The 27,132-nt window shown below is 54.9% G+C and overlaps 1 protein-coding gene across 3 annotated transcripts; it reads left to right on the plus strand.

The window, feature by feature from the left end:
* Positions 1-3,120: 3,120 nt before the first annotated feature.
* On the plus strand, positions 3,121-26,805 carry MX2 (MX dynamin like GTPase 2). 3 transcript variants are annotated; one of them, XM_046001617.1, is made up of 14 exons: positions 3,121-3,230; positions 4,995-5,153; positions 5,692-5,884; positions 6,778-6,915; positions 8,968-9,122; positions 11,156-11,294; positions 14,769-14,967; positions 18,290-18,368; positions 19,972-20,094; positions 20,410-20,551; positions 21,316-21,474; positions 21,930-22,006; positions 23,456-23,710; positions 24,954-26,805. In XM_046001617.1, the coding sequence occupies exons 2-14, from the start codon at positions 5,034-5,036 to the stop codon at positions 25,182-25,184; spliced, it is 2,010 nt and encodes a 669-aa protein (XP_045857573.1). In that variant the 5' UTR covers positions 3,121-3,230; positions 4,995-5,033; the 3' UTR covers positions 25,185-26,805. The 3 variants fall into 3 exon arrangements, with proteins under 3 accessions (XP_045857573.1, XP_045857570.1, XP_045857572.1); XM_046001614.1 differs by having other exon boundaries at positions 3,137-3,230; positions 4,840-5,153; XM_046001616.1 differs by having other exon boundaries at positions 3,147-3,230; positions 4,965-5,153.
* Positions 26,806-27,132: the final 327 nt, after the last annotated feature.

Raw genomic sequence — 27,132 nt, forward strand, 5'->3', positions numbered from 1 at the left:
CTGAGGGAGAGCAAATGTCTGCTGTTCAGGTCACCGGGACTGTGGGGTGTGGTATGGCCTCCCCTGGGACACAGCTTCGGTTCCCTTTCGGTGCTAAGCTCTGGCGCCTGTAGACATTTCTGGGCTAAAGAAAGGAGGAGGGCGCCTCTCCGTGGTCGGGCCGGAAGGACCAATTTCTCTGATCTCAGTTCACCTCAGGGCCTCCTGGCGGAGCACGGCCCAGAGTCCTGTTCCGGGATGGGAGGCTCTGGGGCCGCCCCCGCCCTGAGACAGTGCTGGGACCCCTCCGCCTGTGTCCTGTGGGCCCTGCCACGCGTTCCCTCTGGGCAGCTCTAGCCGTAGGTTCCTGAAAGCATCTGCTTCCCAGCACGCACGGGGGAGGTCACGGCAGAGAGCAATGCCCCGCAGAGGGACAGCTGTGCTGACAACATCCTCCCCTGCGCTGGGGACTGCTGCCTCCCTGGGGAGCCCCCTTTCCGGCCACCGCCCCAGCTATAGGGAAGCCCCTTTGGGCCCCTCTGCGGGAGGGACTGGGGTTCTGGTTTCCGCGGGGACGGGGGCGCTGGGGAGTGTGAGGGCCGCCAGGGAGGCGGCGGGGCCGAGGGGCTGCTGGGACAGTTGGGGCTCCGAGGACCCCGGTCCCCGGAATGTGCATCACCAAGAGTGAACTTGACCTGAACCGCAGACTCTGGGTCATGACGGGTCGGTGCAGGCTTGTCAACTTCTGGGACAAAGATATCACTCTGGGGGGGATGTCCATCCTGGGGAGGCTGTGCACATGCTGGGGCGGCGGGAAATGGGGACCGTCTGTGACTTCCTCTCAGTTTTGCTTTGAACTCACACCGCTGTCAAATATAGTCCAGTAAAACAACAAAAAGCTGCCGGCAGCAAATGGCCCGGGTGACCGCCAGCCCTGAGCATCCTAGGGACCCAGCCCCACTTCCGGGGCAGAGCAGGGGTGAGGGCAGACCCCGCCCCTCCCTAGGGTGGATTCAAGGACGGCAGCGAGGGGAGTGTTGAAGAAGCTCCAGAGGCTCAAGCCTCTGCCTCTCTGAACGGGGGACGTCCCCCCATACAACCCCTCTCCCCCCTGCCACAGCATTTCCATTACCGAGACGCCTCTGACTCTGCACCCCAAAGCAGACCGGAGTTCGTTCCTGACCTGCTCCTGGCCGAGAACAGGGTGGCAGCCGCTGGGATGCTCCAGCCCCATAGAGGACTCCTCTGCCCAGCTCACTGCGCTGGGGCGGGGCCCCTAAGGACATCCCTGTGCTGGAGGGCTTGACGCCACGTGCCTGTGCCCAGCCCACCCCATGCGGACCCTCTGCTAGTCCTCACGCCCATCCAGAGCTGAGGTCCCAGTGTGGGCCCCCCGGAGAGGCGGGGGCCCAGAGAGGAGGCTGCGGACTCTGACCCCGCAGAGCCCCACACCTCCGTCCCGTTACTGCACCCCACCAGGGCACATACCCCTCGCGCCCCTGCCGGGCCTCGGTCTCCACAGATCCTCCACCTCATTAATCTGAGTAGTTCTCGTGGTGTCATTTGGACACTTGAGAATGCCAGCTTGGAAGGAAAGGGCCGCTGGATGGTGGGGCACGCTGGCTCCAGGGACCCTTTGAACACACCGGCTGCCATCCCACAGAGGCTCAGCGGGCCAGCTGGGGGGACATCCTTATCCCCCCACCCAGCAGAGCTGACAGCCCACCTGGCCTGCACTTTGATGCTCCCCCCGACTGTGCTCCCCCCTCGGCTGGGCGTGTCACCATCCTCTGGCCGCACGGACCCTGTCCTCTGGGCAGTTTGCACGGTGGGCTGCCTCCTGGAGAGGCTGCTGGGATGGGAAACATGCAGGAGGGGGGCCCTCTGGACAGCAGATGGAGGGCTCCTGCTGCTCTCGCTGCCCCCCCGCCCCGTAAGATCGGGCACTCTATCTGGAGGGGGCCTTCGTGGTGCCTCTCCTGGAGCCATGGGCACGCCCCGGGACTGTTGGGAAAGACATGGGTGTTGAAACAGAAAAGCATCACACAGCAGATGAGCGGCCCACTCCCTGCCAGGGTCAGCATTGGACCCCGGATTCCGCAGCGCCCAGATCTCCAAGACTATCTCCCCAAGACCTCCCAAGGCAAAGGTTCTAATTTTCTTCTTTAAAGGAAAACCTGCCCACAAGGGCAGTAAGTAAAAGGAATGAACAAAGAAATGCTTGGGATTCTCTTTTCGTGATTTATTAACAACGTTTGTTTCGATTTTGGGGAGGATCAGCCCGAGGCCCACTTCTTCTTTTTTGTGTGGGCCTGGCATCCTGAGGTCTCCTGGGGTTTCCTGGCAGCTGTGTGTGGTGATGGGCATACCCGACTTGCTTCCACTCCGTCACAGAACCGGGGACCTGCAGGATCCCTGGGCACATGCCTGCCCTTTTGCAGGGGACATGACTGAGGACCAGAAGGTCAGCGGGCTCAGGGCTGAGCTCCCAACTGGGAGCCCCCTCCAGTCTGGCCTCTGCCCTCTTCCCGGCCCAGCAGAGAGCTCTCCCAGTGCAGGGACCCCCCCCCCCCCGGAGTGTGGGGGTGTGCACTGAACAAATAGGTTATTTCGGGGAGCTGCGGAGTTCCCTCCTTTGGGCCTGCAGGGCTTCCCGCGGGGAGAGGATGAGGATGGTCAGGGGTGGTTCAGGCCTGCTGCCCTTGGACCCCTCAGAGCGTTCAGATCACAGACATGCAGGTGCGGCAGTGTGGGAGCCGCATGTGAGGGGCTGAGTGAATCAGAATGAAACTAAGACGGTCAGATCCTCAGGCTCACTGGCCTTGTTCAGGATGCTTCAAGCTATGCAGGTGCCCCCCTGTATTGGGCACAAAGAATAGAACGTTGCCATCATCGCGGAAGGTCCTAGGGGACGTGCTGCTCTAAGTCCCTGGATGTCCAAGTTCTTCCTGACACCAGCCTCCCCCAGAAGCCGGCATCCCCGATGCTCCAGCCCTCCAGCCCAGGCATCTGCCCCCACGCCCCAGCCCTCCAGGACAATCCTGCTGAGAACTCCAGGGGGCGGGGTTGGAGGGACAGCGTGCTGCTTTTTCGGTTTCGGTTTCGTTTCTGTGCTCCGGATATCTGGTTTCATTTCTCTCGGCGATGCTCAGGGGGAGTGAGCAGCACAGCATATAAAAGGGAAGCAAGGAAGGACCGGATGACTCTCCTGCTGCGGGAGGGCGCTGCGAAGAAGGCAAGAAGGCGCCGAGGTAAGGGGTCCCTTCCTCCGGGGCGGCTGTGCAGGGAGGACCGTGCCTTTCTGCCGCAGATGTACCTTTCCAAAGGATTTCCCGGGGACCGTGGCTTGTGCCTGAAGGCGGCAGGCAGAAAGACAAGTTTCTGCAGGGGCCCCCTTGGGAGATTCGGGGAGGCTTGGGTGGCGTGGGGGCCCCCTGCACGCCCAGGGTGCGTTCTAGAGGACGCGGCTGGTCTGGAGGCACAGGCGGCCCCCCTCCCTGGAGCTGACCAAAACCTTGTGGCCACAAAGGGGTGGTTTCTGGGACGGTTTCTGGGTGGTTTCTCGCTAACGCGTCGGGGGGGCGGGGGGCTCTGCGCCCCTGTGATGTTGTGAGTTGTAACGAGGCGAGTTAACTCTCGTCCCCGGCTGTATGTTACATCCCACAGTCAGTAATGCAGTTAACAACGCTGTAGTGCGTATTCGAGAGTTGCTTAGAAAGGAGATATTAAAAGTCCTTATTAGAAGAAAAACTGTTGACTCGATGTTAATTAGATTTACTGCAGTGATCATTCTGCAACATATTACAAATACCAGGAAAAAAAATATATATATATATATATATATCTAATTTGATCTTCGTCCTGTTCCTGACACAGAGCTCCTAATGTTAATAAGGACTTTAGGTAGCCTCCAAGGGTGGGACTGGCCAGCGACTCCTGAGGGAACTTTCATTCAACCCCCCTGACCTGGGGGGAGGGAGAGTGGTTGGAATTTGAAGCAGTCTCCAGGGGTCAGTGATTTCATCTGTCAGGTCTGTGCAATGACACCACCGTAAAAACCCCAAAGGAGAGGGTTTGGAGCGCTTCCAGGCTGGTGAACACGGGGGCCCCTGGGCCAATCTTTACTTCTGAACCAGCCCTGGGAGTTTCACCACTGATCGATGTCCCCGATACCATTGCGCTGTCTCCTGGGCTGCCAGTGGCCGCTCGTCCTTGCCTTCTTCTCTTCCCCTAAAATCCTTAACCACCGGGTTCTGTTCCTCTGCAATTTCGATGTATCTCCCGAGGTTCCGCAAAAAATGTGCTCCGGGCGAGTAGTGCTGGTCAGGCCCAGATCCCAGGGTGGCCGGGGCCTGAAATGGCCTTTCTTATGTCAAGAAGGCTGCATCTCGTCTTTCTTTTTCTGGAGACCTTCTAATTCTTTCTGCTTGCAAAATCTGAAAACAAGAATAAGGCAATATAAGACTCTGGGAATGAGAGCCAAGGAGCATGGCAAGGCCCACAGCCGTACGAGTCCCCACGATTCCCTTGTGCGCCTGCTTGCCGCCGCTGGGAACAGTGCGCAGGCGGATCGTGTCCTTCACCCTTGGACAACAGGGAGCCCATGATTCACCAGGAAAGCAAAGTCCTCCACCTTGGCCCTCTGCAAAGGAATTTATTCTGTGTACATATTGCGGAGGTTAATAGAACTTGCGTGATTTTCTTATTTAAGATGAAATAAGTCAACAGATTTGTTCTTGAGGTCTCCCCCCGGTCTGCAGACAGGGGTGCGTGGTGTGGAGTTGCGGGGCTGGCCAAGGTCGGGCTGGGAGGGGACTGCCCAGGGACGACGGGCCACTCTGCCCTCCTGTGTCTTTGCAGAGTTTGTCAAGGGTGGCGCTAAGCAGCAGAGAGCACAGCCCCCAGCTCTGACTGGGTGAAGGCCCATGTCTAAGGCCCACAGTTCTTGCCCCTACTGGAGGCCCAAGATATTTCCTCCCCAACAGCAACCAAAAAAGGAAATGAACTTCTTCCAGCCACAGCCGCCACCATCTGGAGAGGCAACAGGACACACCATGTATCCCCCAAAGCATCAAGTCGGGGGGCGGGACCCAGCTGACCTCACCAAAGTGTTCCACTCCATGACACTGAACCCACAGCAGCCAGAAGGAAGCAGGGCCCAACAGAAGACAAAGGTAGGTCACTCAGAGGGACATCAGGAAGGGTGTGTTCCAGCTCCCGGCCAGAGGTGAGCTCCCCAGTCATGGCTGTAAACCCACAAGTCTGGTCCAATCCTGCCAGTAAAGCCGGTGCCCCTGGGTCTCCCAGGCACCGCCAGCAATCACCTGGACATACCCAATCTCTGGGGCAGCAAGCCTGGGGCTTCTGTCCCAAGGGCCAGTGTTTCCTCCCTCTCTCCGGGAGGAGATGCTTTAGTCAGCATCACCATGGCTAACCCACCCCACTCCCAGCCCCGCCCCTGCTCAGCAGCCCAGGGCCTGGTTCCTGTCCCCACTCCGGTCAGGTGCTCCCACCTCTGGGTGCTTTCTGCCTGTTCAGTGAGGCACCTGCCAGCCAGCTACCCCACATCAGCGGAAGCAAAGCCTCTGCAGGAGGAGAATACGGGGAACTCCCTGGGGCCCACTCACCTCCTGTCCGCACCCCAGCATCAGGGGAGGCATACATCCTGCCCCAAATTCTTGGCGGCGCTGGAAAAGGAGATGCCTTTTCCAGGGCCCCGAGCACAGGCTGGCTAGCCAGTACGAGGAGAGGGTGCGCCCCTACATCGACCTCATCGACTCCCTGCGGGCCCTGGGCGTGGAGCAGGACCTGGCCCTGCCCGCCATCGCCGTCATCGGAGACCAGAGCTCGGGCAAGAGCTCCGTGCTGGAGGCTCTGTCGGGGGTCGCCCTCCCCAGAGGCAGCGGTAAGCACCCGGGGCCAGCTTCGCTCTGCAGCCTGCTGGGTCACCCACGGGCCACAAGGCATCCCTGGGGGGCTGGCGTCTTCTTGGGCAGGCCCTGGAAGGCTTAGGTCTGTAGCGCATGGCCTGGGCTAGCAGATGTGTGTGTGGCGGGGGAGTCCCTCGCGGCCCCCGGATTCCTGGCCCTCTTTCCCATCAATAGCTCTTGCTGGTCCTGGGCTGGAGGAGGAGACGATGCTGCCCTTAGAGGGCCGGCAGTATAGACAGGTGGAATGCTCAGGACTTTGCAATAGGAACGCCCAGCCCCAAGCAGCTCAGGGAGGTTCCAGCCTTGAACCCTGCAAATGCCCTTGAACAGCCTCCTTCGGACGTCCCGACTCTTGCCCTGGCTCTAGCTGCCTTCTCCCCACCAACCCCAAGTGTGAGGCGCTTGGAAGAGGTGAGACAAGTCTCACTGTTCCACTCATCCATCTGTCCGCGACCCTCTGCGGCCACCCGGACAAAGGCTGGTCCCGGGGCCAAAGCCCAAGGTGGGACTCCAGCTCAGGCGTCCAGGGGAGCCCTCGGACACACAGAGCCTCAGCTCGGGCTTGTGTGACTTCTAGAGCAACACAGTGGGGATGGTGGCTGTGGTCGGCCTGGAGGCTCAGTGACCACAGAGCACAGGGCCCCGGGTCGGGGCTGGCGGGCACGGCGGCAAATGTCTCTTTCCTCAGACCTGTGCCCCTTTGTGCCCACCCAATCCGAGCCCCTGTCCCTACCCAGCCCTGGAGACGGACCAAAACTTCAGACGAGGACTCCCGGGACGTCGGGGCAGCTCTTTGGGGGCAAGGGAAAAGGGCACCTGCAAACCCTCCTTTTCAAGGGAACTTAGCATGTCGGGGACACTGTCTCAGGGATCGTGACCAGGTGCCCGCTCCTGCTGAAGCTGAAGAGGCAGCTGCAGGAGAGCGCGTGGAAGGGTCGGATCAGCTACGGCACCAAGGAGGTCCAGCTCCAGGACCCCTCCCAGGTGGAGAAGGAGATCCTCAAAGGTAGGAGGCCCGGGGTTTCTGCAGGTGTGGCTCTGGGGGCTGCTTCCCTGCTCTCCCGCCTGGCCATGGGGCCTCTTCCTCCCGGGCTTTTCCATGTGTCGGTCCTCCTGCCTCCCATGCTGTCCCCTCCTCTGGGCAGTACCTCCCACAGAATACACCCCCCCCCCACTGTCCCCGTCACCATTGTCCTGAGCCACTGTCCTGCAGATTACTAAAGCTAATTCAGAACGTGGAGGGGCTCCATGCGACTCATAACAAACACGGCCTCTCCCCGTGACTTCCCGGGCTCAGATCCCCCAGAACCCCACACCTGCAGGCCTCAAATGGCTCAGCAGAGGGACCGCCTCCAGAACGGGGAAGTCCTGTCCTCCCCGTTCTTGTGCTCGCCCCGCCGCCCTGCCGGAGGGAGAAGGCTTCTCCAGCCCTGATGCTCCAGGACCCTCTCTCTGTTCCAAGGTGGCTCCATGGCTAATTCCAAGAGGAGAGGGAGGAAGGGAGGTGGGTATTGAGCCCACCCTTAGGAACAAGGCCAGATGATGGGGAAGCATCGTTCTTAGGTCTCCATGCTTCCCCTTGAGCCGGTGACCAGTGACCTCTGTATCCTTGTCCTTGGCACATGTGTCTCTTGACATTGGCCCGCCCCTCCCCCTCCTCCAGACCATCCCAGCTTCCTCTCATTTCCGGGTTTCCCGAGGCGGTCCAGCCCCGGGCCCTCATCCGGTCTGCAGCAGCCACTCTGTCTAGGGGCTCGTTGGCACTGCAGAGTCTCAGGGAGACACCCCAGACCCGCCCGGTCCGAATCTGGACTTGAACCAGGCACCACAATGGGTCCTATGTGCCCAGAGTGCGAGGAGCCACGCTTGGAGCCGGGTGGGCTACATGACTCGGGCACTCTGCACCGAGTCAGACTCCAAGACCTACCCCCATTCAAAATTACTAAGAATTTCAAGACCGTGAAAGCAGATTAGTAAACCAGGCAGGGGGCCCTCTGAACCAAGGGGCTCCCCGTGACGGCTCGGGCCCCACGTGCATGCAGCAGGCCGTGGCTCTGAGATGTGTGCACGAGGCGTCTGAGTCGGTCCCTGTTCTGGTCGCGGCACCAACAGCCTGCGGGAAGGCTGGTTTTTCCTAGCTCACCCCTAGGGGTGAGATCCCAGGGACCTATCTGGTGGCCCCTGTCTTCCCGAGGGCATCTGAACATCACTGTGGGTGACGGGCAAGCAAGGGCACGCACAGCCGGGCAGCTGGAGAGTGACAGTGAGAGTCGGGGGGGCGGGGGGGGAGACAGTCTCAGCTCCGCCCACATGTCCTCCTTCTGGCTGCGAGGTTTGCTCTGCGATGCTCTCGTGCCCACATCCGCATGTCTGTCCTTCCTCCCCACACCTGTCCTGGCTTGCGGATGGGACGGAAACTCCGCACCGATGGCTGTCTTTATTGACACCTTCAGACCCCCGACCCAGGGACCCCGTCCGTCCGTGGGCCACCCTCTAGGAGGACGGAGGCCGTCCTGCTGCACCGGCAGAGCTTGAGCCCAGCTCGAAACGGAAACTTACTTCTGTCTTTGAACCCTGTGACCCAGTGGAGATACTTGGTGTCCTCAGGACAGGGCGGCCAGCTTCCTGCAGAGTGAGCCATGCGAGAGAAAGCAGGTGGCGGCCACAGCGTTTCCTTCCTGCTGGTCACGCACGGTCACTCCCCCCATCTCTGTCCTGGGACAGAGGTCCCTATGTCCGGCCCCCACACAAGGGCTCACCTTTGGGGGGGGTGTGGAAGCATCTGCAGCCGTGCTTGAAGCCACTATAACATGCCCTGGAAAATATTAAAAAGCACGAAGGGAACAGAACCCTTTCGTCGTCCCATCGTGAGCGTATGGTATGTTTCCCACCCCGGGGCAGGGGTGAGGTCTATGCATTCAGTGGCCCCCCACGTGGCCTCAGAGACCTCTCCTCAGGCCTCTGTGAAGTGTTTCCTAAGCACCAGGGGCTCTCGGCATATCCTTGGAGGGGTTGTTAATCTGGACTCTGGGTTTGCCCCCTGCCTCGGCCTCCGCAGCCCAGAACACCTTAGCTGGGAATGGAGTCAGCATCAGCCATGAGCTCATTAGCGTGGACATCACCTCCCCCGAGGTTCCGGATCTGACCCTCATCGACCTCCCCGGCATCACCCGGGTTCCTGTGGGAAACCAGCCCCGGGACATTGGGCTGCAGGTGAGCTTTTCTGGAACTTGGGAATGGGCCCAGCTGGAGACAGGGAGACTTCCTGGTCTGGGCGGGCAGGCCCAGGGCTCTGGAGTGCCGCCACCCTGGACCTGGTCCCTGGTCCCTGGCCCTGGTCCTGGCTCTGGTCCCCAGCCCTGGTCCCCGACCCTGGGGCTCTGGCTGGGGGTGGTTGGGGAGGAGAACAGAAGAGCCGTGCGCAGGGCATGGAGCAGAGGCTGTCACTCCCCAAGGCTCTCTGGTGGCTCCGGGTCCATCAGCATGAAAGTTCCCCGCATCCGATGTGCTCCGGCCGCATGAGCTCATGGGCCACACCTGTCACTGTGTCCCGTTCCTCCCCTGCTCCAGCCACACCCGAGTCCCTGACAGTCCTCGAGCCCCCCAGCTTTGCACCTTCTCCTGCCTCTCTCTGAAATGCTCCCCCTGCCCAGATTTCCACGGGGCGCCTTCCCCCACTTCCTCCAGAGCTCTCCCAAAAGCCACCTTCACTGGGATTCCCTCCCTGATGCCCAGTACCCCGCACCTGGTCCTTCCACTTCTGTTTACCGTCCCTGTTGAGTGTCTGTGTTCCCTCCTGGGACAAAGACTCCCGAGGGACATCACCTGTGGGTTCATGAACCTCTGCATCCTGGAATGGACCTACCACCTGGGGGTGCCCGTCATGTTCATTGCATGAAAAAAGGTGAAGAAGTGTGTTTCCCATAGTGATTCCTACCCCGAGCCTATCCCCCCCTGCCAAGGGACGTCACCAGGATCTGAGACATTTACTGTTGTCACGGCTTGGGAAAGAGGGGCTGTTACCGGCATGCAGTGGGTAGAAACCAGAGACGCAGCTAAATTTATTCTGTAACGCACCAGCTAACCCCCCTGCAGCAAAGAGCTATGTGTCCTGAACTGTCCACGGTGCTGACAAGGAGAGCCCGGGGTGGGGTGCTGGCTCACAGACCTCGGCAGAACAGGTGCTGCCCTCGGGTGCAGCGGAGGGAACAGAGACCACCAAGAAGACGACTTTTATTTTAACTTAAAGATAATTCACGTTCAATGTGAGTTTAGTCCATAATGTTATTCTATGACATGAGTTGATGCTATTAGGTAGCTTATAGGAGTTGATTGTAACTTTACTCAGGGAAATTTTCCCACAGCTAGGACCTCACGGGGCCTCTTGGTGTTTGTCATCTTTATTCGACCCCATCATTTAATTGTCTCTACGACGCTAGCCTGCACTTACATGACGCAAGTTTCCTATTTGTGGCTGTGCAGGATTATTTCCTTGCGCAACAGAATAATTTCCTGGGGCATCATAAGAGAAAAAACTCTGTGGGAATTGCACCCGAATATACAAAATTGTGTCCCTAGGTGCTGGCTTTCTCCATGTTGGTCTGCACTGTCCGAGGGGAAAATATTTTGAAATTCGATATGTAAGGCTCGTGCTGCCCACATCTCTCTTTTGCCTACAGATTCTAAGAAGTTTTATTGGATTTCTCTAAATTTGAGTGAGCTAGATTCCTTCCAAGAACAAACTCCAGAAAAAGACATTGATATTGGGGATGAACACGTGGAGGGATATTATCAACATCAGATACTATGGTAGAAGGCACTGAGCACCTGCCACTTGGGGCACCATGGGGGACTCGGCATGGGGACTGAGAGCTCACAAAGGTACCCCCGGGCTCCCAGGGCAAACAGGACACATACCAAACACTGTAAGAGAAGCATCACAGGAGAGCCTTGGAGAAGAAGGAGAGTTCTAGTCTGGCTACAGGGACCAGAGAGTCGGCGGGAAAGAAGAAATATCAGTGTAGGGGGGCAGGTTCTGAAGGGACGTAGGAAATCAGCAGAGAACCCAGTAAAGGCAGATGGTACAAGCTTGCCTGTGGAAGGGGACGGGCCACATCAACGCCCCGAAGAGTGAAAACTGGTTCATGCTCTTGGAAGTTGGCTTGTTGCCATCACACCTCTCTAGCCGGGCTGTTGGTTAACCGGAGATATCCTCTTCCTTTGTGTGATTTTTATTTTTCCATCAGATCAAGGCACTCATCAAGAAGTACATTCAGAGGCAGGAGACCATCAACTTGGTGGTGGTCCCCTGCAACGTGGACATCGCCACGACAGAGGCGCTGAGCATGGCTCAGGAGGTGGACCCCAACGGAGACAGGACCATAGGTAAGAAGACGGAACCAAGCTTCCAGAGGACAGGGAGGAAGGGGAGACTTCTATATTTAGAAGTTCGCAGAACGTAGCCCTCTTCCCTGCAGAAGCTCCATAGGCTTAGGACGCCTTCACCCACTGCCGATGGCAATCTCCACTCACAGTCAGGGTGACAGATGTGACCAGAGCCTGGAGGGTCTTCATCCTCTTTCCTCCTGGCCCTCATTGATGTTTGCAAAACCTTCCGGATGGGGGGCCAGAACTGCCTTATCTGCTCTCCCACAGTGGTCTGGAAGGAAGAAATTGACCAGCCCATCAGCTCTGCTGTTCCACAGTTAAAGGTCTTGGAACCTGTTGGTACATGGCAAGGACCTTCATAAGGTCTCAGGGAACATTCTACCGGGCTGATGTTGGGGCATGAGAGTCTGCAGAATTGGTGTTCAAGCAGAAGTCTTTGTGGGGAGCTGGGTTCTCTTAAATATCTTCTAAAAAAAAAAATTCACCCTGGAAGGTGTTACAGGGAACTTGACTTGAGAGCACACACAGTCTGGGTTTGAATCCTTGTTCTAGCACTTAAAGGCTACAGAGCCTTGGGTAATATATTTAACCTCTCCGACCTCCCCATCTTCATCCACAAACTGGTATCACAGTCCTACCTATGCGTTGGGTGGTTGGGAGGATTCCATGAAGAAATATCGTATAGCATGGTCCATAGGTCCAAGCATGTAGTATTTTCTCAGCAAAGGAGAGCTGCTCTTTTTTTTTATTAGTAATTCCGTCACTCACCATCACTTCTTCCTCAGTCATTCCGCCTACCCAGGGAGCTGACCCTCCTAAACTTTGTAGGTCGTTTCCTGATGAAACGCATACCTGACGTGTAATTGCCTTTTCTGTTTCTTCCCAAATAAATGCCTGGTTTTCCAGGAAGGACAGAAATGAATATTAGGGGCACAGACCTTCAGCATATCATTTCATTCTGTGCGGGACCCCCCTGGTGCGCTGTTACCTATCGACTTCCGCAAACATCACCAACACACCAAGTCCGACAGGACACTCAGGCTTTGGGGCCCTGGTTGTCATGCCTCCGTGCTCTGTGTCCTCTCTCGATCCTAAGTCAGGAAGGATGCCTCAGTGATGGCCACACCAGGTGACATCATCTGTCTCGTAGGGTCAGCTATCTGGATATGAGTAGGTCTATAGAAGGGGAGGTGGTCGGGAGTTAGTGGGTGAGCAGAGAGTTTCAGTTCTGCAAGATGAAGCAAATCCTGGGCAGGGGGTGAGAGGCAGGGACTTCACAATGGTGAGGATATGGACACCGCTGAACTGTCCACTTTAAAGTGGCCCAAACAGTAACTTTTATGTGATGTAGATTTTACCATGATTTTTAAAAATACGTGGTTTTTAAAAACAGGAAACCTGAAGATGGAGTGAAGGAGGAAGCAGCTGATTTTCATTAGCTGCATTATTCTGTTGCACGCACGAATTATACAGACTTTTCCACGATTTTTAGAAAGAGAACCGAATGCCTGTCCGTACAGTACTTGGGACGGGCGCAACTAGAACGAGGTTGATGACGAATTGAGTAGAGGTTTACATAACGCCAAGCTGCAGAAACAACTGGGAGCCCATATATTTGCAGGCCCGCCAGTCCATCCCCTAACCCGCCCACTGTTCCACGCATGGTGCCGGCTTGGCCAGCTCCAGTGGGACTCCTATGGCCACCATGGCACAGAAATGGCATCTGGAAAGTCGCCAATGCCCTCCGTGCTGACACGCATGCAGTCCTTTCTCTGTCCCCGTCTCCTCCCCCTCAGACCCAGTCCGATGGCTGACCACTCCCTCCTCGGAATCTCTCCCTCCTTTGCTGTAACACGGCCCGCTGTCTTCCAGGTCACCAACCTTCACTGGCCACTGGAGGTCACATTCCTAGTCTTGTCTGGTTGTTCCTTCCCTTCTCTGACCTCTAAGTATCGGAAACCCAAAACGTGGTTCTGAGATCTCCCCTCTATCGCACGTGCTCATTAGGCAAGCTGACCGGCTTTAAGTCTCTCTCTGTGCTGGCAACTCCCAGACCTAAATTTGTAACCCTTCCCGTTCCCTGGAATCGACATTTCCACTTGGATGTCCATTGAATGTCTCCAGTGGAACGTGACCAAAAGACCGCTCCCGACACCCCAACCCCCCAGCTCTCCTCCCTCCCACGGCTTCTCCTCACTCACAGCACCGCACCTGCCGGCCAAGTTCTAGAGCCAAACCTAAGAGTCACACCTGACACCTCCTTCCCCGGCTTCCATGTCTGATTCATCTACAGTCCCGATGACTCTGTCTCCAAAACTAAGCCAAGTCTGTCCACTCCTCTCCGTCTCTGTGCTCACCACTAGACCAGACCCCATCGTCTCCTGCCTGGATGACTCAACCTTCCTTCGACTGGGTCTCCAGACACCCGCCTTGCCTACTACACCCCCCGCTGGCCTTTAAGTGTGTAAATAAATCAGACCCCCCCCCCTTCGGCTTTTTCTTGATTGCTTGTATATTTCTAGACTAATTTGGCTTTTACCCACTAGGGGGTGAGAGGATAGTCACAAAACCAGGGACCTGGCAGTCTTGTTCCCAGCCCCTTTCTCGATACCTAAAGCAGAGTGCTTAATAGGCATCCTTAAATTCAATATAAACATGTCACGTACTCAGGAAAGGGTTCATTGAAAAAATAAGAAACGTTGTTGACCGTGCCCTTCTCTGTGGCCCAGTAGCTGGGCCACTAGACGATCTTCACGAACCGAGGCTGTCGAAGGAGGCATGAGTTTCCTACTTGGGTTCTCAGCTTCAAACAGAGGCACTGGGTGAGAAGGCCTGTCTCCCCAGCGATGGGGAGTTCTCACTGCAAACTTCCTTCTTTCTTATCTTCCTGCTTTCTCAGACTCCAGCTCAGCGTTCTGGGCTTTCCTGAGTGACTGCTGGCTCCGAGGAGGGGCCTTCATGGTGCTGCCGCCCCTCCCGGTGGAGGGTCCTCTCCTTTCCCGGTGGCAGGTGCCAGCGCAGGTTCAGAGACCTGTCGGCTCCCTTGGGGACACGGAGGTCTGTGCGCACACAGACCTCTTTGTCAGTGTAGAGGTACGCTCTTGAGGACCACCCTTGGTAAAGGTCAAACAGAGAGAAATCCCGCAACTTAGATGCCAGGGAAGGTTCAGGAAATGAGAAGTCCGATGGCCAGATTCCACCCCAGATTAAAAACAAGGACAAAGAGAGTAGAAGATGACTTTGGGTTTCCCCCTGTGACAGACCAAAGAAAAAGTGGCTACTTGAGCAAGTAAAGACACAGGTAAGAGGGTGGCGAGGGACTGCGTGAGTCGGATTTCAGGCCCTGCACCGTCGGAGCTCCAGAAGGCTTCCCAGGTCCTGGCCAAGGCAGGATCCCAGAACCTAGCGGCAGTCAAGTACATGGAAGGAGAAAACTGACCCCTTCCGCTGTCTTTGCCGCTCCTCCCCCAGGAATCCTGACCAAACCGGATCTCGTGGACAGCGGTGCGGAACCCGTGGTTGTGAAGGTGGCTCAGAACCTCACGTACCGTCTGCAGAAGGGCTTCATGATGGTGCGGTGCCGGGGCCAGGAGGAGATCACCAACAAGCTGAGCCTGGCCGAGGCAACCAAGAAGGAAACGATGTTCTTCCAGAAACATCCGTATTTCAGGTGAGCTTCCTTAGGACCGTCCCAGGACTGCCCTCTGTGGAGGCCAGCCCTGCCTTCCAGGCCAGAACTGGCCAAGACAGGGGGCCAAGTGAGAGAGATCAACGTGGTCAATGTGTTCACCCCGGGTCTGGGGCGGGGCCCCAGGATTCTTGTTTCCATCACGTTCCAGTGTTACCGGGGCAGGGACAGCGCTGTGAACACCAGGACTCAGGTCCGCGGGGAAGGGAAGTCTTGGACGTGCTTTGTCATTGTGCGTCCGAGCGGAAACCTTTGCGTGCCTGTGGGCAGGGACTCACTGTTGCGAGACAAACGCGCAGAGCAGCACTTGAAAAACGGTCTTGTGGGACCAGCTACGGAGCCTTGCCGTGCCCTTAAAATCGGTTGTTCACGGATTCAACACACACGTATTTGTAAAACCCTTAGAACCGTGCCGGCGGCTTAGTGAGCACCGTGTGAATTTTTAACTTTAACTGTATTGTGGTAAGAACCTAACATGAGATTAACCGTCTGAACACATGTCCAGCGCACAACACCGTCTTCCTAACTACGGGCACGAGGCTGACCAGCCACCTCCAGAACGTTCTCATCTGCGTCCCTGGAACGTCGTCCCTGGTGATTAGCAAGTCCCGGTTTCCCGTCCCCCAGCACCTGGGACCACCACTCCACTCTCTAGTTCTGTGAGCTTGGCCAGTGCAGACAGATCATGCAGGCGGCATCGGACGGTTTTTGCCCTTCTGGAAACAGCTTATTTCGATCAGCGTGACGTCCTTAACATTCCTCCGTGGGGGAACGCGTGTCAGAACGCCCTTCTTTTTTTTTTTTAAAGACTTTATTTATTTGACAGAGAGAGATCACAAGTAGGCAGAGAGGCAGGCAGACGGGGGTGGGGGGGGGGGGGAAGCAGGCTCCCTGCCGAGCAGAGAGCCCGACGCAGGACTCGATCCCAGGACTCTCGGATCATGACCCGAGCCGAAGCCAGAGGCTTAAACCACTGAGTCACCCAGGCGCCCCAAAACGCCCCTCTTTAAAAGCTGAACCATATTCCTTTGTGCATCTTGTCTTTATCCGTTCATCCACCCACGGACACTGAGCTCGTTCCCGCGTCTGTCGAGCGAACCACAGTGCGCATTGGAGCGCTAACGTCTCTTTCTTCATTTCTTGTGCCAAATGCCCAGGACTGGGATTGCTGGACTGTACGGCAGTTCCGTATCATCATTTCTCCGACACTGCTTTATTTCTCTATAAATTCTCCTACACCGCTCTCCACAGCGGCTGCACCGTTGGCTTCCGGCCAGCAGTGCACGAGGGCTCCTGTGCCTCCACGTCCTTGTCGACGCTCGTGGGGTCTGGGGATGGCACCCGTCCTAGCGGGTGTGCAGTGCTGTGTGGTTGTGCTTCTGGTTTGTGTTCTCTGGATGCCGGTGGCTTGGAGCTTTTTCTCACGGACCTGTTTACCCTTGGTGTGTCTTCTTGGAAGAGATCTCTGTTTGAGAACTGGGCCTGTTTTTAAACGGGTGGGGTTTGTTTGTTTGTTTGTTTTAAGATTTTATTTATTTATTTGACAGAGATCGCAGTAGGCAGAGAGGCAGGCAGAGAGAGAGGAGGAAGCAGGCTCCCTGCTGAGCAGAGAGCCCGATGCAGGGCTTGATCCGGGGACCCTGGGATCATGACCTGAGCCGAAGGCAGAGGCTTAGCCCACTGAGACCTCCAGGCTCCCGGTTTTGGGGGTTTTATTGTTGTCGTCATTGTTGACTTGTGGGAGTTCCTTGTACGTCTTGGAAACTGACCCCTTATCAGCTCCGTGGCTCACACATATCTTTTCTCACTCCGAGGGCTGCTTTTCCCTTCGTTGGTCGTCTCCATCGCTCTGGAGAAGCTTTGGAGTTGACGTAACCCTGTTTGTTTTTGCAGCGGTCGCCTGTGTTTTTCGTGTCGTATCCATAAAATCACTTCCAAGACCAATATCACGAAGATTTTTCTCCTGACGTTTTCGTCCAGGAGTTTATTTTTTTCCCCAAGATTTTATTTATTTATTTATTTATTTATTTATTTATTTATTTGAGAGACACAGAGAGAGAGCAGGAGACGGGGGAGAAGCAGAGGGAGAGGGATAAGTGGATTTCCCGCCAAGACAGGGCTCGATCCCATGACCCTGAGATCATGACCTGAGCTGAAACCAAGAGTTTGACGCTCAGCCGACTGAGCCACCCAGGCGCCCCTTACATTCAAGCCTTTATTCAGACTTTTGTGTAGTCGTGTAAGAGATGGATGGATCCAAGTGCACTATTTTTGCACACGGTTGTTGTTTTCCCATCATCTTTCGGGGAAGAGACTGTTCCCGTTACATATCCTTGACCCTCCAACACGGACCAGCTAATCGCATGTGCGTGGGTTTATTTCCGGCTCACTGTTCCGTTCCGCTGGTCTGGGTACCTGTCTTTATGCAAACACCGTATTGTTTCAGTTACCGTAGCTCCGTACTACGTATTTGAGACCAGGAAGCAGAGTGCCTCCTTTTTCTTCTTTATCAAGACGGATTTCGCTATTTGGAAATAATTGTTACAAGAAACAAAACACTAGTGTGAGTGAGTCACTTATCCTCTATGAAGTTAAGTGTTTTGGTTGTCCTGTAGCTAAGAAGATGACTTACCTCACGAGTTTGTTGAGATGATAAAAAGAGAAAATAAATGTAACCTTTTGAGCAGCCAGCTTGCTCGAGTTTGGGCTCACCCCGTAATTAGGAACTGCCTTTCAAATGCGCTGCTTGGCTTTCCGATGGCCTGTGTCACCCTAGGGAGATGACACAGAAAGCCCGGAGTGGGAAAAACGATCATATTCGTTATCAACCTTAGAAATAGAAGAGTGAGTTCTTTTTTCCAGCAAAAATGAATTTATTTGGGAATAACTGAATTGCGATTTGGGACATTCGAGCCATATAGCCGAACCAAAGGCAAGCCCAGCAAACAAAGGAGAGGAACGTTATCTTACGGCGAAGAGGGAGGACTTGGGTTGTTTGGAACTCAGTCCGCGGGAGGAAGGCAAGCGTTCAGGGTGCTGACGGTTTTTTGTCGGCTGAGTCGCAAGGGTGGTGGGTTGCTTGTGGGAGAGTCAGCTCACATCCTTTCCGGCTGGGGTTCTCAGCCGAGGTTTCTCTCCCATTGAGGAGTCTCCTCTGGTCTTCTGGTCCTGACACTTCTTGGGCGGTGGTGTGGCATGGGAGCTCCCCCTTCTGGCCTCCCGGCTCCATTTCAGCGAGGTTTCCCTGACAGTACCGAAAACCAGGGCGCTTCCTGAATAGCCCGTTTGTTCTGTCTTGTCTCAGAGCTCTCCTGCAGGAAGGAAAGGCTACCGTGCCCTGTGTGGCGGAAAGACTGACCAACGAGCTCATCTTGCACATCCATGTGAGTCAACGGGGTTGGGTTGCCTCTTGTAGAAATTACAGCCTACCCAAGTCCCTTCGTCCTGCCATGGCTGAGCTGCCCGCACAAGCCGATCGGCAAGTGCATTCTGAAAACCAAATCGCTCCCGGTCAGAGGTTCCCAACAGAGCTTCCAGAGCCTGGAGGCAAGAGCTGCGGGCTGTTGAGGCAAATTGTCGAATCCGTCAATCTGGGGGAAGCACAGAGGAGGAGGAGTGGGATCAGCCAGTTCAGAAGGGTGAGAGGAAGGCACACTGACTTAGCAAATGCCTCCTTTTGCAAGAGGCTGACACCTCGTCAACCTTGAAAATGAAAGTCAGTGGTTTTACCAACCTGTCAGACAAAAGCGATAAATTCTTCCGAGCCAGGAAATACAGACTCCAAGAACGTTTGGTGGGAAGGGGCCAGAGCTTCTCAAGCTGCGTGCACGAGGCACCTGGAATCTTATTTAAACTCAGATTCCCGGGTCCCAATCCAAGTTTCTGAGTCGGTAGATCTAGGGGGTGGGGGACAGTGAATCCAGCCTTTTAACTTCCCAGGTGGTCCAGGGAATATACTTTGAGGAGCCCTGTTAATCCAGAAACTGCCTGCAAGCCCCCACGCACCCCTCCTTCCAGACTGCAGTGATCCCCAGAGGTGGAGGGCGCAGAATGGCTCCTGGCCCAAAGACAGCCCTCCTGGCGCCTCTCGAGGTCCTTCCTTCTCCCCCCCCCACCCCCCCCCCCACCCCCCGCTTCGCATCAGCATCGCTGACTGCTTAGGGCTCCTCCCAGCCTGACACCGATATCCAAGACGTCTCCTCTACCGTAGCACCGTTTATCTGCTTATAACACCCAAATGATCACCAGCATAACATTTTACTAAAGAAAACTTACATTATACGCAAGTGTACCTGTTTCCTAAAAAAGTTTTTTTAAGATTTTATTTATTAATTTGGAGAGAGATAGAGCACGCAGGGGGAGGGGCAGAGGACGAGGGAGAGAGAGAATCCCAAGCAGACTCCCCGCTGAGCACAGAGCCCAAGCTGGGACTCGATCTCAGGACCTGAGCCAAAACCAAGAGTTGGATTTTTTTTTTTAAAGATTTCATTTATTTATTTGACAGACAGAGATGACAAGCAGGTAGAGAAGCAGGCAGAGAGAGGGGGGTAAGCAGGCTCCCCGCTGAGCAGAGAGCCCGATGATGTGTAGCTCCATCCCAGGACCCTGAGATCATGACCTGAGCCGAAGGCTCACCCAGGCACCCCAAGAGTTGGATGCTTAATCGGCTGGCCACCCAGGCACCCTTTCTTGTACTCTAACTACAGAGCACCACCCAAAGCCCAACCTGGCCATGCCCCGATTCCTCCCTAGTCCAACGACATCAACGAAACAGCAAATTCCTGCACGCGGTCCTTCAGGCTGTAGGCGCACTCAGTGCCTGCACAGCCCTCCCGGGGCCCCTCAACGGGCGTCCGTGTTCACGGGCTTCACACAGTAACAGGAACTCCAGATCCCCTCGAGAGTGTTCGCAGGGGACTCTGTGTCTAAGAAACCTGTCGGCCAGTGTGAGCCAGCTGCGGCTTTCATTGCCGGCTCCTTGTTCAGAAATCACTCCCGCTGCTAGAGGAGCAAATTCGGGAGAGTCACCAGAGGGCCACCGAGGAGCTGCACCAGTGTGGAGACGACACCCCCAGCGACGAGGCCGACAGGATGTTCTTCCTGATCGACGTGAGCATGACCCGGGGCTCCACGGGACACTCGGCACAGGACCGGGCCACCGTGTCACCAGACCCCGGAGATGGCCGCACGCTCCCCTGGGGCCTGCCCCCCTGATAGTGGCCCCCCATACATCCCTGCCTGTGGCCTGCCGGGAGCCCTGTTTCGTGGGGAGCTGCCCGCCCGAGGGCTGGGGAGGTGGGGTGGCTGCCGGGTTTCTTGACCGCCCCCCCTCCGCCCACCCACCACCATACGCCGCTGCCCCAGGGAAGTCCCCGGCTCTTTAATGGCATTACAGCACAGTCTGATGACTTTGTCTCAATTTAGAAAATCAAGATGTTTAATCAGGACATTGAGAAGCTTACAGAGGGAGAAGAAGTCGTCAAGGAGAGAGAGACCCGCTTATTTAACAAAATCAGGGAGGAGTTTGAGAACTGGGTGCTCGTACTCACTGCCAATACCCAAAAAGGTAAGTCCTGGGACAAAGCTCCCCCGAAACTCGGGACCAGAGGCTCCTCGTGGCTCAGAGGAAGCGCACAAACAGCCGCACATGCTACACAAGACACCAGGGGCCCCTTAGCCATCGATAATGGCTTCCCAGCCATCTGTGTGCGCACTGTCCCCACCAGAGACAACTCCACCACCGCCAGCCTTCTTCTTGCTTCTTTGAGACTAGACAGTTCTGCTCACCTCCTGTGCCTTCCTCTCTTCGCCCCTAAGGCAGAGGTCAGTGGTTTGATAAGAACCCCTTGCTCTGCCTGGGGAAGTTCCAACGTCCCTTCTGCTGGAGCCCAGATGCCTGCAGGGTGTGTGATGTGTGTGTGTGTGCGTGTGCGTGTGTGTGTCTAGCACCTGAAAAAAATAACCACTGTTCACGCCCATGGTGGGATTCCTCCAACTGTCATCTGGACGTGTTCTTGGGAGATCTGTGAATCCTATAATAATATTTAAGGTTCTGTTTTTGTGGAGCGAATCTGGTACCTTCTACCAGTTACGAACACTAAACTCATCTCTCAGGCTGAGGACTCTTAACTAAAACACGTTTCCATATGATAACGATTTTGTTTCTTAAAAGCCAGTTTTCCTTCAACTAGTATTACGAGACCATAATTATTTTTTTCATTATTAAAAAAAACTCCATTTAGGAATATTGCCTTAGGATGCAGTGGGTAAGCAAGACTCCAAGAAAAAGATGTTTCTATTTTTTTAATGGTGATTTGTTTTCTCCTGCAGTTAAAAATATTATTCACGAAAAAGTCTCAATATATGAAAAGCAGTATCGCGGCAAGGAGCTTCTTGGCTTTGTCAACTACAAGACGTTCCAGACCATAGTGCACCAGTACCTAGAACAGCTGGTCGACCCCGCAATCACCGTGCTCCAGAAGGCTGTTGGTGAGGAGCTCTCCTGAGTGCCTTTCGTAGGGTCACCCCGGCCCGCTACCATCTGGAGCGCTCAGTGCCTCCAAGGGAGGGGTCGGGATGCAATTACAAAACCAAGCAGGAAGCTCTTCCTTGACCATATGTGGGGGGAGGACAAGAGTCAGGGGAGTGTTCTCGGGTCATCCCCCACCCCTCCACGCAGCCACATGGGGTATAGTTGGATGCTGGTCCCTGAGATAACACACGCTCCATCCAAGGACGGGAAATTGACAGGACCTGGGCAGGGCGGTGGTGGTTTTGCTTCTCCGTGGGAAAACGTACTGTCCCCTCCTTCACTCCTGGTCTGTAGAGCTGGGGAGCACAAGGTTGGAACGGGGCCCATGTAACATGATTCCTTTTTCCCTGTGTCTCTAACCCGTTTTACTCCTGCTTGCCATTTATGGATGCCTTGTTCTTTCTCGGGTCAGAAATCATCCGGCAAACGTTCTCCGACACAGCCAAGAAGCATTTTAGTGGGTTTTCCAACCTTAATCAAAGAGCCCAGGTAAGCACCCACGGTCTACGAGCGAGTCACCTGTACTGCTGGCTCTTTGGTCGGGGTCTAACCTTTGAAAGAAGCAGGATATTTCCTGTTGTCTAGAAATTCGAGGCCGAGGTTAGAACTGTGGGCTGGCTGGGCCGGCGGCTGGTAGTCTGCGCTCCCCGGGAGGGACGGAACAAAGCGCCGGCGTCTGCGGGAAGCTACCGCGGGCCGCAGTCTCGGTGCTGGTGCTCTGAACATACCTGGTGACTGGCCACTTCTTTGAACCTCTTCCCGCTACAAAGGACAGGATCGTCCATTAGTCCTACTCCAAAATCTTTCTCAGTTGGACTTAAAAATATTGTCGCAGTTGTGTGGGTTTCTACGGAAACAGCTCCAAAGCCCCCTCCGTGATGGGAAGCAGGGGTGCTCCAGCTCCCCACCCGACTCCCGGGCTCTCGATAAAAGCCTTCTGCTCAGGGCTGAGCCCGTGGGTCTGAATCTCATTCCACAGCTCAGGTGAGCAGGAAAGAGAATTTCCGCCATTTTCCCATAACGGCTGGATGTCACCTTTTACACCGTTGGCCAGTCTGACTTCGGACTCTCCAGCTCTCCCAGGGGCTGTGTCTGAGGCCTCGGGTGCCTCCCCAGGGGATGGGGACAGGCCTGGTCCTGGACCGCTGTTTCTCCAGGTCTGCCTGTCCTTCCCAGGTCTCAGCGGTTGACCCCCTGCCCCCCACCATGCTCCTGACCCCAAGAAGGGGCTCGTCTGCACCAGGTCACCCTTCCCTTCTTCCCTGAATGCCTCTGGCTGCTGGGGCGATGCAGGAGTCGCAGGATTCCCAGGAAACACAGCCGTCCAGCTGTTACCCCGTTGTCTTCATTTGTGCGGATTTGTTCTGGAAGGCGTGGATTCAAGCCAGTTAGAGACCGGAGGGAGGGAGGTAGAATTACGGAGTAGACACCATCGAGGAGGCAGGCAGATGGGGACGCGGGAGCGAAGGGAGGTCAGGGCAGAGGGGAGGACCCGCGTGGAGCAGTGGGTGGGACCCTGCAGGGGCAGAGAGACAGGATGCAAGAGGGCACCATGGCGTGGGCAGGGAGCCCCCCTAGAGTCGCTTTGTAAAATCACAGGCCTTCTTTGACCTGAAATTATGTTTAATACCATCTCAACATAATAGTACTTCCTACGGTGTTTAAAACAACCAAGGGGAGGGGCGCCTGGGGGACTCAGTGGGTTAAAGCCTCTGCCTTTGACTCAGGTCATGATCTCAGGGTCCTGGGATCGAGCCCCGCATCGGGCTCTCTGCTCTCAGGGAGCCTGCTTCCTCCTCTCTCTCTGCCTGCTGCTCTGCCTGCTTGTGATCTCGCTATCGAATAAATAAATAAAATCTTTAAGAAAAAAAAGGAAAAGAGAAAAAAAAACCAACCAAGGGGAGCCAAGAAGTCATGTGCTTTCTCTTCTCCAACCAGAGCAAGATTGAAGACTTAAAGACGAGACAAGCAGAAATAGCGGAAAATCTGATCCGACTTCAGTTCCGGATGGAACAGCTGGTGTACTGTCAAGACGAGATTTACAGCGTGGTTCTGAACCAAGTCCGGAAAGAGGTTTTCAACCCGGTGGGAAAGCCCATGCCGGATCACGAGTTGAAACTGTCTTTCTCGAAAGATACGTCTTCGATGTCGTCCATCACTGAAATTGGGACGCACCTGAATGCGTATTTCTGGGTGAGCACGTAGGTCCGGGACGGGGGTCTTCTCCCTGCAGACCCCGGGCATTCTGACTGAAGCTGCTTCGCGGGGCAGGGTCTCTGCCGGGTATGCAGCCCCTTCCGCAGGCATAAATGTTCGCATATTATCTCATTTATAGTTATAGCCCTGGTGTCAACAAATAGTTGCAACCCTGGCTAGGAGCTTTCCACTAATTCGGGAATTGGGGAATCAGGTTTGCAATGGGATACGGCATGTACTCAAAACGCATTCCAATGGCAAAGTTCTTTATATTTTATGCTATGCATGAATCCCCAAATTGCTAGTGTCAGAATACAGTGAGATACAATCAGCACTAACTTTACTAGTCAGCATGCAGCTCTCCTCGATGTTCAGAAGGCACTCGGGTCTCGAATGGCCTCAGACTCACCAGCTGCACAAAACTGGAATGAAAATTCCTTTACTTAAATTCTGTGACCCGATCACCTCCAGAGTTTCCAGACACGGTCAGAAATGTGGAGTGCAGAGAAGGGAAGAGAGCTTTTAACCTGCCAAGGAGCCCAACTCCTAAAGGCCTTTCTTCCTTTATTTTTAAGATTTATTTATTTTAGCGAGAAAGAGAGAGCAAATTCAGGCGGAGGAAAAGGAGGAGCGGGAAGAGAGAGAGAAGCAGACTCCGCACTGAGCAGGGACCTGATGCGGGGCTCGATCTCACGACCCTGAGATCATGACCAGAGCTGAAATCAATAGTCAGACCCTACCTGACTTAGCCACCCACGAGCCACCACTCTTGAAGCCTTTTCTGAATCAGAGTAGAAAGCAGTTACGCAGATGTGAAGTCCAGCTGTCCTGCAAACTTGCTCCTACCCACGCAGACAGGGAATGAGGTGGTCACTAACGCAGGCCTCAGTCTGCTCTCAGAAGGGACCAGGGATCGCAGGACCCAGAGGTCTCTCTGGGGAGGTGGAGTGGGATGAGGCTGGAGGAGGAAAGGGGCGAGCTCCCAGGAAGGCGGGGATGTCCAGAAGTGTGCTGCGGGTCCGCTAGCCTGCCAGGTGGGTTCTTAGTTTTGAGGGAGCACCTGCCTGGTCGTGGAACTCAGGCAGCCCATTTAGAACCTTCCCATGTCTTAAAGCTGATCATGGCAATGGGGTGCCCCAGGACCTATCGAGGCAATCACTCACAGATCCAAGAATCCCAAGGCTTTGCTGCGACCACAGGTGGAGACCCCTCCGGCTGACGTCTTTATCCCTTCTTCCAGGAAACCAGCAAACGTCTGGCCAACCAGATCCCATTCATAATTCAGTATTTCATACTCCAGGAGAACGGCAGTTGCCTACAGAAAGCCATGATGCAGGTCCTACAGGAGAGGGAGAACTATTCCTGGCTGCTTCAAGAGCAGAGCGACGCCGCTGCCAAGAGGAGATTCCTTAAGGAGAAAATTTACCGGCTATCTCAGGCGCAGCGCACCCTCTATAATTTCTACTGTTAAAGGGGGCGCATCCGCGAAGGGCAACGATGCTTTGGGATTTTCTCTTCTGTGCATTCACCTTAAGGGGAGGAGAGAGGTGGCCTCTCACTTGGAACCAAGCTTTTCTGCTGCCCCCTGTGTCCACCTTCTCTGTACTGCGCTGGCGCTCAGCCCAGAGTTTGTATCTAACGTCCTCACACAGTCGGGGCGGTCACCTCCGTCAGGAGGTCCTCTCTGATCTCCCCGAAGTGGTGGCTCTCCAGTCCTTGAGCCTCACAGCCCCGGTCACGGCGTTGTCACCTACAGCTCTCTTTCTTTGCTGGGTTGTAAGGCCCCAGAGCGGGGAGGTCAGGGTCACGTTCTTCTGTATTTCCAGAATCTTGAATGGCACCGGCTACACTCTAGCCCCTTAATTCACGATCTGTCGCTGAGCACGTGAATGAGGAAACCTCCCGGGCGCTACGGCTTAAATCCAGACTTGGGTGGTTTCAGATGGTGTCCCTTGGCTGGTCGCTCTCAGAGCAATTCAGCCGTGCCACCTGCTTCCCGAGGTTGACCGTAGCCGGGGTTGACCGTAGCTGTGTTTCCGGCCGCCCAAGGGAAAAGAGCTTGAATGATACCGATTCTAATGTATATGGTTTCCTGGCTCCGGTGAGTTCCCATGGACATGCGAAGTCTTGAAGAGAAGGTTAATAAGGAAAAACATTTTTTGAAGAGTGTATTTGTTTATTTGACACAGAGAGAAAGAGAAAGCACAAGCAGGGTGAGCAGGAGAGGGAGAAACAGGCTCCCCACTGAGCCAGGAGCCCAATGCGGGGCTCGATCCCAGGATTCTGGGATCATGACCTGAGCCAAAGGCAGACATTTAACTGACTGAGCCAACTGGCGCCTCAGGAAAAAAATTTTTTAATGTAGAGATTTATAGCAGTGGCCATCTCTAGGTTGGAGGATTATGGCTAATTTTATTTTGTTCGTCATGCTAGGTAATACCTACTTCAGAGGAATTTTAGGAGGGTCAAGGGAAACCATTTCTGCAAAACACCTGTCCCAAAGCAGGTGTTCAAAAATGCCAGCAACTCCTCCCTCCCCATCCAACACCGCTTCCTTCCTTTCTCTCTAGGTCTGTAGAGCAGCCCTCGCTTCTAAAACCCCTGCAGCCCGCTCTATCTCCCTGTCCTTTGATACTCTGTGAGGCAGCTGCTCTGAGGTGGTAGAGGAGAGCGACCTCATTGTTTTGCACACGCCGTTGTCCCAGCGCCCTGGTTGAAGAGACCACCCTTCCCCCACTGGTCGTGGCACCCTCGCCAAAAAATCATCTGGCCGTACGCGGAAGTGTTTATTTCTGTCTCTGTTCTAGTCCGCTGGTCTGTGTCTGACTTTAGGCCAATACCACCGTGTTTTGGTAATGGTAGCTTTGCATTAAATTTGAAATCAGGAAGAGGGGGTCCTTAGGGTCCTTCTTCTTTCTCAGGATGGTTTTGCCCATTTCGAGGTAGCTTGAGATTGTACGTGAATCTTAGGGTGGGTTTTTCCTCTCTCTACCAAAAATGTCATTGGAATATTGACAGGGACGGTGCTGACTCTGGAGGCCACTTTGGAGGATATTTGCATCTTAATGATAATAAATCTTGCAATCCATGAACACGGGATGTCTTTCCATTTATTTATGTCTTCTTTAACGACTTTGAGCAATGTTTTTATCATTTTCAGCATATGCATCTTTCATTTCCATGATTAGGTTAATCCCCAAATTGTTTATTCTTTTTGATTCTATTATAAGTGGAACTGGTTTTCTTTATTTCTTGTCCAGATCGTTCATTGTTAGGGTTACAGAAATGCAACTGACTTTCACGTGATCATTTCGTATCTTGGTACTCTCCAATTTGTTCACTAGTCCTAACAGGTTTTTGTTTTTTGTTTTGGGGGGTTTTTGCGGAACATTTGTGGTTTTCCACTTGTAAAGTCATTC

Source organism: Meles meles, chromosome 4 (assembly GCF_922984935.1).
Source record: "Meles meles chromosome 4, mMelMel3.1 paternal haplotype, whole genome shotgun sequence".
Lineage (NCBI taxonomy): Eukaryota > Metazoa > Chordata > Mammalia > Carnivora > Mustelidae > Meles > Meles meles.

What these genes read in the sequence shown, in the direction of transcription:
- MX2 (XM_046001614.1), top strand. Translation starts at nt 4,905, where the DNA reads ATGTCTAAGGCCCACAGTTCTTGCCCCTACTGGAGGCCCAAGATATTT. An exon ending in CACTGCCAATACCCAAAAAG is followed by an intron (nt 20,552 to 21,315) that starts GTAAGTCCTGGG and finishes TTTCTCCTGCAG; the next exon opens with TTAAAAATATTATTCACGAA. An exon ending in ACCTGAATGCGTATTTCTGG is followed by an intron (nt 23,711 to 24,953) that starts GTGAGCACGTAG and finishes CCCTTCTTCCAG; the next exon opens with GAAACCAGCAAACGTCTGGC.